The sequence below is a fragment of the Vipera ursinii genome, assembly GCF_947247035.1.
Source record: "Vipera ursinii genome assembly, chromosome: 3".
Classification (NCBI taxonomy): Eukaryota; Metazoa; Chordata; class Lepidosauria; order Squamata; family Viperidae; genus Vipera; species Vipera ursinii.
This window is the reverse complement of record NC_139516.1, coordinates 8086473-8099949: the sequence shown is the minus strand read 5'-3', so window position 1 is coordinate 8099949 and position 13477 is coordinate 8086473. Positions and strand designations below refer to the sequence as shown.

Genomic DNA, 13477 nt, shown 5'->3' with positions numbered 1-13477 from the left:
TAATCAAATCAGTTGAGGAGTGAAACATGTGGTTGCTAAGCCAATTCAAATTCCCCCATTGACTTTGCTTGTTGGAAGGTGGCTGGGAAGGTCGCAAATGGTGATCACACAATTCCGGGACGCTGCAACCATCGTATTGAACATGATAAGCCTACTTAAAATTACGCCTTTAACATGTTGTAGTTTCCGCCGCGGATGTATTAGAGCAAGAGATAATTATTTATTTTGAAATATTTGAGTTTGGATTCTAGCTTTTTTTTTGTAATAGTACTCTGGAATTCAAGTAAAACAACAGTTTGAACTCTAAAATGGAGATGACTGGTGTAGAATATCCCTCGAATGTACTTGTAAAATAATCCTACTACAGATTGCTAGCTATGTACAACTGATGCTTTATTTCAAAAAGATTTACCATACAAAACATTCAATTGAAAGAGACAATTGCCACTTTGTATAAAACACTTTTATTGAGATTATATAATGAAAGCAGTATTTCATCTTTGGGGGTGGGGAACATTTATGATTTTACATCTTTCTACACATTCATCCATACGGCAAAGAACTAAGACAATTCATTCTGTGAAAATACTCTAGCTAATCATAGTCTTCATCAAAATTACTAGTACACAAATACTGTTCAGTGTTTCCTTTTGAGAAAGTGTGTTTTGGGAATTTCCTGGTCCCGGCTCTTAACTAAACTGACAGATACAAATGTGATGTTGTGATTCCCAATATACTTGCATAAGAGTTGAGAATTTATTTTAAAGAGTACCATCATTTCATCCTCAGAAGTACATTGAAATATGTACTGGTTGAACAATCCATAAAAGTTTGGATATTCTAGGATGGCAAAGCAATCAATCAGCATGAAAAAAAAAACCTGTGCAGAGAACAAAGTGACTTTATATGTGCAAAGAAAAATGTAATGTTTGACTACATAAGGCAAAAACATAATAAACCCGAGAAACGTTCACACTTGCACAATGCAGAGTAAATGTTGTAACCATCCCAATGCTGGGATCTGCTCCTGTGGGACAGATCCAATGATTGGTGCTAAGTAAAATTCTCTACCTGTTGGATCAATTCTACTCATTGGATATGGAATCATTACTCCACAGCTCTTCCAAGTTGTTATGCCCAAGAGTTCTTATGTACATTTTCCGGAGCAAGGATAATTATGGTGATTTCTGACCTGCCTTTCCTGCCTTTCAAGTTGCCAGAGACCCATTAGAGAATGCATCACAGCTTCCTTTTCACCGGAATTTAAGTGAAATATTTATAACAAGGCAATCTGTTGCACAGACTGTATTTTTAGACCTGATTGTTTTGGCCACCAAGTTATCTATTCGATTCAAAATGGTTCTTAGGAATTAGTTTTCCGAGGATGCATGCATTCTTGAGAAGAATATCCGGAATTCATCAAGATGTTGATAATTTGTCCATGGCTATGGATCTTTCCACAAGAACACAGAACATTTTGCCATGTTTAAGGAGTATTCCCATTTCTTGCCAGCTTCAAGATTTCCCCAATGGGTCTTAATATTGAAAGCTGCAATTGGACTGCTCCCTGCCGGTGATTCATGGAACCAATATGTCCCTCTCACTTTCTTTCATTCATCCAGTAGCTGCTGGAAGAAAAACCTCCTTGCCAAAATTATAAATTGATGGTTGGTAGAAAGATTATGAATTTATGCTAAAAATTCACATGAGATATTTGGATTGGCCAATTTAGCACTAGACTATGATTATATAGAAATTTTCAGTGATTAAAAAAAGACTGCAGAAAGGGGTTCAAAGATCCAAAGAAAGAACAGTGACTTTGGTAAAATGAGAACATTTCTTGTTTTCTTTAGTTCACATCTGCCAGCATTTCTCGATCCAGAGAATTTCAGAGCAAGCCGTTTACCATACTAAATATTTAGTTATTTTGCTTTATACATGTAGCATACAGACATTCTCTCTACAGAATGGGAAGAACATCTGTATGATCTCTTAGAGATCAGAAATGTAGAAGTATAGATATTTAACTTTTAATTTCTGTAAGTATATAAGAATGTGCAATGATGATGGTGATGTGCCGTCAAGGTAGTGCCGACTGTTAGCGACCACCCAAGATTTTTCTCCAGGATCCTTGATAACGTTCAATACTTGTTCAATAAAGTCTATTATTAAGCCATAAGACCTATGTTCAAAACTAAGGAATGAGCTGTGATTCTAATATTTTTATTAGAATGTTCCATCCATGTATCAAAGGCTTGATGTCACAGGGCAAATTAGGCACTTGGTGTTATGCCTCATTTGCAACTTTAAAACTTTGGAGCTTCCTCTTCCTTTATTCCACTTGGAAACTCTTGTACCCAAATCTAGAGATTTTGTAAGATTTGGGACGTGAGAAATCCAAGCCTACTCAGGACATACCTGTTTATATAAAATGCCATTCCAAAACGGATAAGCAGATTCTACCGTTCAACCTGAATTTCACTGTATAAACCGCTAGGAAGATTCCACTCAAAGCTGAAGCATGTTGTGTTGTGTATTAGTGTTGTAAAACCTGGCTAATATGTCTACAACTGTTTTAAAGAGAAAGAAAAATCTACTCTAGGAAAACAAATTGTAGACACACACACACACACACACACACACACACACTTTGTGCTAAGAAAAAATATGTTCTTATGTAGTTTTAACTGTTGTTTTGTTGGTATGCCATCTAGAGTTATGTTTTTGAGATGGGTGAATATGCTAAATAAATGAATGCAGCGTGTCGTATCTGATTAATACTTGTAGTTGTTAAGTTGGGAACTGAAGGTATGTTGTGTTTCCTATTAATTTATTGCTTACCTGGTCCCTCAAAAGGCAAAAGTTTGGATGGAATGGGATCCTTAGCCCTGAGGGGGATCAAATACAGGTCCTTGACATGCCTGTTGTTATTAGCTACAACTCCAAATCGGCACCGGCTGCTAAAATAGGAGTAGAGAGAGATGTAGGCAGCTTCTTCCTCTTCTGTTGCTGGATGGAAACGTATTAAACACAACTCCTGGAATATAAATATATAAAGAAAAAATACTGACTCTTGGGGGGAAAAAAAGCAAGTAAAAGCAACATACAGCAAGGGACCACATAGGTTAGAAAGAATTCATCCAGAATATTAGTGGCAAAACTTTAAAAAGTGCTGTAAATTTTTTAAAAAGTTGTCTTAACTAACTTTTCTAAAAATAAAAAAAGTCCCCACCAATTTGTTAAAACTCAAGGTAGTGAAAAATTATTAGTCATCCAATTTTTACTTCGTTCTGATATGAAATGTTTTTTTAAAGTTAATATTAGGTGGTATATTTAACATAAAAGCCCGGTAACGGACCAGCAAAAATTCTGATTGGGATGGCTAATTTTAAATTGAAGATAAAAGCACTAATAATCTGTTGATTATCTTTTAAAAATACCCACAATACATATAATACTTATTTGCAAGGCTCACCAATTAAGCTTACTTTAGAAAATATGACTGACAGCTGCATGGCACAATTCTTTTAAAAGTTCCTGCTATTCAAAATTCAGACTGAACTTAACTCCAGCCTTGGGCAACAGAATCCCTATGATTTGGCCCCAATTGTTATTATGTCATCAGCCTCATCATCATTTCAAATGAATTACAGTACTGCCAAACTTGATTACCTTTGATACAGAGGATTTAAGTTTGCCAATATAATCCCACACTGTTTTTGGTGAGATCCTCCCTCCAATATGAATTGTGTCTGGTAAATCCTAAAGAGAAAACATGAAAAGAAGCCATAGTTTGAGGGAATGTTTTTTGTCCATATTGTAACAGCAAAACTATAAAGAAAGTCATATTGTGGGGCCTCTCTCAGCTTGATTGTTGTTGGGTTTTTTTTGCAGAGGTGTTATTATCCAACTAGGTCAGGGGTAGGCAACCTTGGCTCTTTTATGACTCATGGACTATGCTGACTCAGGAATTCTGGGAGTTGAAGTCCATGAGTCATAAAAGAGCCGAGGTTGCCTACCCCTGAACTAGGTAATGTTATCAGTGATCACTGATAACACTACCCAGTTGGGTAGTGAAACATTTGCAAGAAAAAAACCAAGTTGAAAGAGTACCAAGGAGAACCACATTTCAACCTCAGCTACAAATATTATGAAAGTCATATTCTTATTTTTACAATCAGGGCTATTATTCTCTCCAAAGAACTGAAGGATTTCAAGGAGTTGCTCATTTGCAACATCCAACACTCTCAACAAGAGTAATGGGAGGTGACAGCTGTTAGGTAACATCCAGGAGGCCAAGGGCTCTGACCTAGGACATTAACAGAAAAAAAAAAACAAACCTAACACTGCTTTCTTTTCATAAGAGTCATAATGCACAATCTAGCTTTGTCTACATAAATAGGCAGTTTTTATGTATACAATTATTACCTTGGCATGGTATAGGGCAGGGGTAGGCAACCTTGGCTCTTTTATGACTCATGGACTTCAACTCCCAGAATTCCTGAGCTAGCCTGGCTGACTCAGGAATTCTGGGAGTTGAAGTCCATGAGTCATAAAAGAGCCAAGGATGCCTACCCCTGGTATAAGGAAAAAAATATATCTGAAATTCTTAAGCTAAGCTATCATGTTGCTAGCTTACTCAATACAAAGTGACTAATAAGTTATTAAATTTCCTTTTAATTTTTTGCTAGATTAAAATATATATAGCATATCTACTGAACAGAGATGACCAGGGAAAATGCCAGCATAATGGGGTGATGATAATGACACTCCCTGTTAACTTTGGGATTTGATGTTACAGATCACTAAGGATGGCTGGGGAATTCTGGGAGTTGAAGTCCACAAGTCTTAAAGCTGCCAAGGCTGGATATCCCTGCTATAAGCAATGCAGCTTCTCAGTAATTCACTATTACCATCACATGTTTCGTGCTTAGTTTTATCTTTCAGAACAACCATTTAGTGTTTTGGGTTTGCTCTAGTGAGAAAAAACATATTTGGGAGCGTTTGGGAGGAATTCTGACCATGGAATAAAGGCATGTATGCGTGTGTGGATGTATACTTCCTAAATTTATTTCAATCTTGGAAATCCTTAAGAATCAGAGAAAGGCCTGCTACATGTGTTATAAATGGTAAATTTGCCACCTGCCAGAACCAAATTTAATAGCATTTTCAGCACGACTGTCCCCTGTCTCTCTCCACCAACTATGATTCACTTAAAATTCTTTATCTTCCACCAGGTGTTCCCCGAGATAAAAGTTCAGCATCGTTCTTCCTCTGCTCCTTTTACATATTATGAATGCTTTTAATTACTGCGGTTTTATGTTATTTTCTTATTTATGACTTCTTTTTAGAAATTCAGTTTGCGAATCATTATAACCTATTTGGAACCCAGAAAGCAATATGCAAGTGGGTCAGAGAAGTAAATCCAGGGCATCAGTCGCAATAGGTGCAAAATACGGAGCTTCCACCAATAATCAAATATTGAAAACTGAACCTCGTTTCTGGATTGGCTGTTGGTGCAAAGTTGTCTTGTTCTAGAAGAAACTTACTTGCATCTAAGTAGAAACATTAAAATTCCTTTGTAAATATGTAACTTTCCTTCACTATTAAGTTTACCATCCAGGCCTGTTATTCCTATCTAGACCAAAATCATTTAAATTGTTTTAAAATAATTGATTTCCTCAGCTGTCAGACTAATCTATACAAAATGTATAATAAAGGTACTACACAACAGTATTTTTATTTCTTAAAAAGACAATTAGAAGCAGTCCTCAATTTATGACGGACTCCAAACGTTCCCACAGCCGCCCATCTGGTCAAGTGACTGCATTTTGGGGGCTCAGCAAATGGCCTACATCTACGGCCATTGACAGCATCCTACAGTCACATGACCATGATTTACAATGGTGTTTTTTTTTTTGCTGGTAACCGACTTTTACTTCAAGTTTCCAGCAAAAAAACCTCACCCATTTCAGACAGTGGAATAGCTTAATGACTACTGTGTTTGCTTAACCTCATTTGCCTAACCACCGTGACGATTCACTTAACAATTGCTACATGTCATAAAATCATGTCAGTCACGTGACCACCCACAATGACCGGCACGGCTTAGGAGTATACGTCCAACCTCAATTACAGCTGCTAAGTTGAGGACATTTTTACCTGTAATAAAACAAAATTAGTTTACAGAAGCGTCCACACAGAAAGCAGTAAACGTTTCAAAATCCTACCTCACTGAGATAATCAAAGCATCCGGAGACTGGATAAGCTTTGGTGACAAATTTAGCCACACTTTGCATGTTGATAAAGCCTTTCCATATGGTATTCACACGAGAAAGAAACAGGGATGTATCTCCTTCTGGAGGGGACCAAACCTCTGACATACTGCAAAACCAAAAAAAAAAAAAGTCCCAAAATGTTTCCCCATAACAAATGAATGAACCTTTATTGTCAAAGTACAACCATGTATACATTGATTGGCTGAGCCTCCCTTCGTGCCCCCACCCCCCAACTTACAGTGACACAAACCCTCCATCTTATTACACCATGTGAACTAATTGCACAACGCACCGGCCTCGCAAGTCAATTATGCATAAAGTTTATAAAAATTATTTCCCGTTCCAAAGCCTAACAGCCCATGGATAAAAGCTGTTTTTCAGCCTGTTGGTGCGGCTGGCTATACTCCTATATCTCCTACCCGATGGTAGGAGAGTAAAGAGATACCGTTCAGGGTGTGAGTCATCCCTGAGAATTTTCCTCACTCTTCCAAGGCAGCGAGCCCTGGCGATGTCTCCATTCCAAACATTTTCACTATTTCTCTCGTAATGCAGCCATATATTCTATAAGCTGATGCTTTTCAACCTTGGCAGGTCTAAAGAAGTATGAATTTCAACTCCCGGGAATTCCCCAGCCAGGCTTGCACTGGCTGGGGAATTCTGGAAGTTGGAAGTCTGCACCTTTTCAAGTTGCCAAGGTTAAGAAACACTGCTTTAAGCTAACTCCGTCCATGCATCAGAGGTCAGTTGCAAAACAATTACTCAGCACTAAATCTAGCTTTCCACAATTTGCTGGTTCACATAAATAAGACTGCTTTTCTATCAAAGGAAGTATTTTGATAATGACGGGAGATAGACGCCATGATCTTTTGGGCTGGGGCATCACTTATGATTTGCTTGATCCACAGTCCTTTAATTATTTTGGATGGGTAGATGATAGATAGAGACAAACAGACAGACAGACAGACAGACATGCACACACCAACACTTTTTGTGATAGGCTACGATCGTCCTCTAATTCCAGGATATAGCATACCTGACATTCAAAGATGATGGACCAGCCAAGTACCTTGGGTCTGATGAAGACGGTTTTGTTAAAATGGACTTTGGAGCTGACAAAACCGGTCTTAATATTTCTGGCTTGCTCTCTGCTACAGAACCTTTGTCAGGAGTGGAAGTGGGATGCAGTGGGGAGATCCCAGCAGAACTAGAAGCTGCAGAGGTGCTCACAGCCGTTCGGGGATCTTTGCCAGATACAGTCACTGTTGTCATGACCCCAGCAGTGTAGAATGTGGGATAGGCTGAATTCTCCGTGGACAGAGAGGATTCCGAGTTGTTTTGCACTTGGGATAAAGGAATGTAAGTTCTTTCCAAACTTGGCTGAGCCATTGTCTCAGTCACAGGTTCAGCAATGGCTTCTGGGACGTTCTCCAGATCTTCCTCTTTCACCACCTCCCGATCATCTGCTGGTGTTGAGCTTTCCAGCTTGGATTTAGTTTCTGACTTTGGTTCTGTCTTCTTAACAGCTGATGATTTGGGTTTTTTTGAAGACGATTCTTCATCGGAGGCAGAAATCTGACCTGTATTGTAATCAAAATGAATATGCATCACTGCAAGGGGGGTTTGTGGCTGTAACACATGGTTTCATGCACAGGGGGCAGAGCATGATCCTTGAAGGGACAAGACGTTACTCTTAAAGCTTCAATGGATACAGCAACACGACAACCTGATTATGGAACTTCCTCAGAAGGGAGGACGGAATAATTCCGCCCCGAACAACTTTATTTTTATTATGCCTGGTTTTCGTAGGCATCATTCAAGACTGAAGGTTTTAACTTTCCTTAGCACTGATGCATTGTTTTTGTTCGGTGTATGTTTTCTTAAGTGTTTTGTCCTTTTTAAGAGCAGGAGGCGGCCTAGAAATGTCTGCATCAGTAACAACTCATTTTGTAGGCTTGCCGTGAAAAAGAGAGATTCACAGAGATAAGAGTCTCTGAAAGCATTGTATAAAAACGTTAAAACACAAGTGATTCTAATCAAGTAATCAACAAGCGTTAAGGGATAAAACTAAAGGGTTTCGCATTCTGTATTTCAAGGTAGTTTTGCAGTAGGTTGGTTTTTTGTTGTTGTTGAAAACCACAGTAAAACTGCCACCATTACTTCTGCCACGGAGTCCATTTATTTGAGGGATGGTCTGTCTCCTGTGGGTTTTGACTGACTGGTAAGAGCCAAAGGATGAGCGTGCTCCAGGCCCCTTAATCAAGCTGCGTCACCCTTCAGAATTTAAAGGAGTTTCTGCAGGCCTTAAAGTCCTGGCTGTTCTCTCAGGTTTGGGATAGGGTGGATGGAACTTGCCCCCCCCCACACACACACACTATGATATATATTGCATATATATTAATGTTCACTGTTTCAGTTACCATTTTCTCATTTCCTTTACAGGTAGACCTCAACTTACGGTCGCTTAGCAACCTTTCAAAGTTATGACCTACCTAAACCTTGGTGGAGCAGTGGGCTAATGCCTCCTTAAGTAACACCAGCTGCCTGCAATGAGTGCAGGTTCGAGTCCCACCAGGCTCAAGGTTGACTCAGCCTTCCATCCTTCCCAGGTAGGTAATATGAGGACCCAGATTGTTGGGGGCAATAAGCTGACTTTGTAAGAATGCCGCTTGGGGTGTGTGTGTGAAAGCCCTAATAAGCAGGCACATACATAGAATGAAGGCTATTGCTAAGCACATTGATTTGTGCTTCTTAGATTGTAAGCCGCCCTGAGTCTTCGGAGAAGGGCGGGATATAAATGGGATTTTTTTTAAAAAAAACATGGGACTCGATGGTTGCCCCCCCCCCCGGCGATCATGTAATCGCCCTTGGGGCGCTTGGCAACATGGTCCAACTGTTTTACAATGGTTCTGCGGAAGACTAGCACTCGCTTACAGTGAGTTCACCCTTAGGACCACTGCGTGTGCTTAATGACCGCCACAAAAATCAGCATAAAATCTGGTAGGTCACATGACTTACCCTATTTTATGACTGTAATGGGCAGGCTCCATTACAGTCATAACTCAAGGACTACCTGTTTTGCATTGACCGTACTGTATTTTGTTTTTCATATTGTACGCCCAAGAGCCACGGTGACCCAACCCAATCAATAGAAAATAGTTACTTTTATTTGAAAGTCTAGCGACTCAACTTTTTTGAACGTGTCTCTGCCGATCCTTAACTGTTTCTGAGCTTGTCTTCAGAGCAGCTGACTTCAACTGGACACTTCAGTTTTTCCCATCATGTGAGGAGTCAAGCAACATTGTCAACCTTATACCCACCTGTGCAAATTTTACAGTTCAGATCAAAAAGATGGGCCCGATGCTGACTTGTGGTGTCCTGCAACATACTGCTGAAAACATCCAAAATGGGAGCACTGCTCTTTTCAGGTGCTGTTCGTTCTGATTCTTGCTGTTCCTAACAACATATAGAAATGCACAGAATAACATGAGGTTTAGTTTGTTTTATTCACCTCAGCCATGTAGACAAACACATTAATTCTTCAAGTAAAAACAGAACTGGGGTTTTGTTTTTGTTTTTTTTAAAAAAAGCTGTCCACGTCACTAAGAAGCTGAAAGGGCAATAGGCATCTATCCGTAACTTAAAGATAACCCTCAGTCTTGTTGGATTCTTTTTTTTTTTTGAACAGAGATAAAAGGAACATTCTTGGTGAATTTAAAGTATTAATATTTTAGGGCAGGGGTGTCAAACTCAATTTCATTGAGGGCCGCATCAGCATTGCAGTTGCCCTCAGGGGGCCGGGTGGGCATGGCCTATTGGGTGGGCGTGGCTAGAGTGCGTATGGCCTACTGGGTGGGCATGGCCAGCTCTACATCGTTCGCATCAAGGGTGCCTATGGGGGCCTGGGCAGGAGTGGGACAGATCTGAGGGTCTCTGGCAGAAGGAGGGTCTCTGGGCCAGGGCCAAGGCAGTGGGGGCCGTTCCCTCCCTGTTTCCAGGATGGCTTCGCGGGCCGCAAGAAACCACTTCGCGGGCCGGATCTGGCCCCCAGGCCTTGTGTTTGACATGTCTGTTTTAGGGTTTTCTGCTGACAAATGCCCAAATCAGAAGCCCATGGCTGATATCACTATAAAATTACAACCCACAGTTAAGTCTTGTAAATCCCACTTCTGCTTCCTTTTTCTGATATCAAGGTTATACTGCAAGATTTGGAAACATACCTATGGGATTCTCAGGTGATGGTTGTCCCAAAAGTGCTTTTTTTCTTTTTCTTTTTTCTTTTTCAAAAAGGCAACTGGGCTTTCTTTTCCCTTGAAGATGTTTCACTTTTCATCCAAGAAGCTTCTTCAGTTCAGTTCTTCAATTCAGAACAAGCTTCTTGGATGAGAAGCAAACTGTCTTCACGGAAAAACAAAATCCGGTTGCCTTTTGAAAAAAAACCAAAAAAAAAAACCACTTTTGGGACATTTGGAAGCATTTTTTTTTTAATTGCCTGGCATGTTTCCTTTTTATATTAAGAGCAGTCTTTTCAAAGAGTCATCCTCAAATTGGTGGCCAAAGGAAGGGTTAGATTTCATAATGATCAAGTTTCATAATTTCTTGCTGCCTGGAGGTTATAGAACAGAAATCCATCTGAGAAGTGCAAGCTGGGGGAATGCTACCAAACACATTATGCCTAAAATCAGATATCTGAAATAAAATGTACTTACATCAGAATCAGACACTGGCGGGGAATCTTCCATGTTAATATCTGGGATAGGTTCTTGTTTCACAGTCATTTTTTTATTTTCAAAGGTTTTACGCCTAGATGCCATTATCTATTGAAGGGGGGGGAGGGAAAAAAGATTATTTGGTTAGTTTTTAATCGGGACTTCAAACTTTCTACTCTGGGGACTATAATTTCCAACATCTCAGGTTGACGTAGATGCTGTAGCCTCAACATAATTTATGTCCGACCTGTCTCTTATGGTATCTGCCGGGTGAGCATTGGCACCAGTGGTGGGATTCAAATATGTGAACAACCGGTTCTCTGTGCGGATGCCACTTCCGGAAGTCCGATCTGGGCCTGGACAACAAAAAAAATTGCTACCGGTTCTGCCGAAGTGGTGCGAACCGGTTGAATCCCACCAGTGATTGGCACCCTCAAACCAAAGGAGGCCATCTTTTGAGCATTTTCCCTCTGGAATGAGATACCCACTGAGTTCTGGGTGGCTTTCCCCCAGTGGCATTCTGGAGCACCTTAAAGGCCTGGTTCTACTTCCAATCCTTGGATTAGGTTGGTTGTGCCAAAGGTGCTTTTTCAAGAGGCAACTGGACTTTCTTGTTTTTCTCTGAAGCTCTTGGATGAGAAGCAAAATGTCTTCATGGAAAAACAAGGAACTCCAGTTGCCTCTTGAACAAGCACCTTTGGGACAACCGTGACCTGGATGACTGAGAATCTCCATAGACATTGGGCTAGTTGGAATCCCTTGTGTGGTGTGTGGTGTGTGTATGTGGCTGTTGACTGGATTTGTCATTTGCTCGTACAATCTGGATTGTATATTGCTGTTGGTTTCTATTTTGTGAGCTGCCTGGAGTAAACTGGAGTCGGGCAGTGTCGTTGGTGGAGCAGTGGGCTAATGCCTCCTTAAGTAACACCAGCTGCCTGCAATTAGTGCAGGTTCGCATCCCACCAGGCTCAAGGTTGACTCAGCCTTCCATCCTTCCGAGGTAGGTAAAATGAGGACCCAGATTGTTGGGGGCAATTAAGCTGACTTTGTAATAATGCCGCTTGCCCCCCACCCCCAAAGCCCTAATAAGCAGGCATATAGATAGAATGAAGGCTACTGCTAAGCTTGTAAGCCGCCCTGAGTCTTCGGAGAAGGGCGGGATATAAATGGAATTAAAAAAACCCAATAAAATAAAATAACGAATACAACAATAACTAGAAAGCATCAGGCTGGGAATGACTACATGGATTGTAACTAGTTACAAAACCCACTGAAATTGCTACTTCGTTAAACATCATCAACAACAACATCTTAATATAGGGCATTCTTGGCTTATGGTTATAACTGATCCTAGATTTATGGTAATAAATCATGCTGGACAGCTTGCGACCAACTCGATTTTACAAGTTTTTTGTGGTGGTTGTTAACCAAATCACAATAGTCCTTAAGCAAAACCACTGTCCACAAGGGGAGGTTGTTGTGTTTTTTTTTGCTGGAAATTGGAAATAAACATTGGTTTCAGGTAAAAAATATTGTAATACTGTATATTACAATAACCAATACTGTGGTTATGTGATGGAGCGACACTTCGAACAAATGTAAATACAGGCCAGTTTGCCAAGCGCCCCAAAATGCAATCATATGACTGCGGGGGCATCCACTGTAACTTCAAATTTGGGTCATAAATACCTTTTGGAGGGTCTCTCTTAACTTTGAACAGTTGGTAAGTGACCATTTGTAAGTCAAGTACCACCTGTACATTCTTACTAATCACGTCCCCTAACCATAATGCAAAAGGCATCACAATTTTTTACTTAATGTGTGGAAAACAAATTATTCCGTACTGATTTGGCGGGTTTTTCTTTCCACGATGACAGCTCTTTAGATACGAGTTCTTCAGGTTTCATTCTTACAAGCCTTGACAAAGGAATATCTTCTCGAAGAACACGGTGGAAAAGACCCTAAAGAGAAGATTGATTTTATTACATACTAATGAGAGAATACAGACTTCTAGATAAATAAATAATCATAGCCAATTTAGATCATCCTAACTGTAGGGTTAAAGAACGCTTATTCATTTTTTTTAATGTGGTTGCTACAAAATACAGCACTGAACAATTTGACACTGCGGTATATGGTGAATGTCAAATATTACCTTTGTGATTTTATGAAAAATCTTACATTTAACTTTATGTGCATTTACAAGGAATGGATTTCAATATAAAATAGAAGTAACTTAATTAAGGATAGTTAGGTTTGATTGGCAGTCTATTATCCCTAATGTCATTAATCACCCTTTAAAATTATGCACCTGCCTCCTGAAGCTGAAATTATTTCAATATTAAGTGTATTAGTAAATATTTTTGTTTGCAATGAATTTACAAGGCCAACCCAGTTTATCACATGACCAATTAGTGAAATGAGGGAAACCAATTTTTATTTACAATATATACAAATTTATTCATCAACCAAATGTTTCTTAATAATATTTTT

The 13477-nt window shown here is 39.7% G+C and overlaps 1 protein-coding gene and 1 long non-coding RNA gene across 5 annotated transcripts in view; both read right to left on the bottom strand.

Moving 5' to 3' along the window:
- The window catches only part of LOC310639380, a 472331-nt gene that overhangs the window by 336488 nt on the left and 122366 nt on the right, over positions 1 to 13477 (bottom strand). The window lies entirely within an intron of this gene.
- The window catches only part of DIDO1 (death inducer-obliterator 1), a 68650-nt gene that overhangs the window by 7479 nt on the left and 47694 nt on the right, over positions 1 to 13477 (bottom strand). For 3 of the 4 annotated variants that reach the window (XM_083360814.1, XM_083360817.1, XM_083360816.1), the window contains 7 exons: positions 12829 to 12945; positions 10985 to 11092; positions 9596 to 9731; positions 7312 to 7855; positions 6231 to 6384; positions 3673 to 3762; positions 2842 to 3037 (listed from right to left, as the gene is read on the bottom strand). In XM_083360814.1, coding sequence (XP_083216940.1) covers positions 2842 to 3037; positions 3673 to 3762; positions 6231 to 6384; positions 7312 to 7855; positions 9596 to 9731; positions 10985 to 11092; positions 12829 to 12945 — 1345 coding nt within the window. The remainder of the gene's footprint in view (positions 1 to 2841; positions 3038 to 3672; positions 3763 to 6230; positions 6385 to 7311; positions 7856 to 9595; positions 9732 to 10984; positions 11093 to 12828; positions 12946 to 13477) is intronic. The other variant, XM_083360815.1, reaches the window with a different exon arrangement.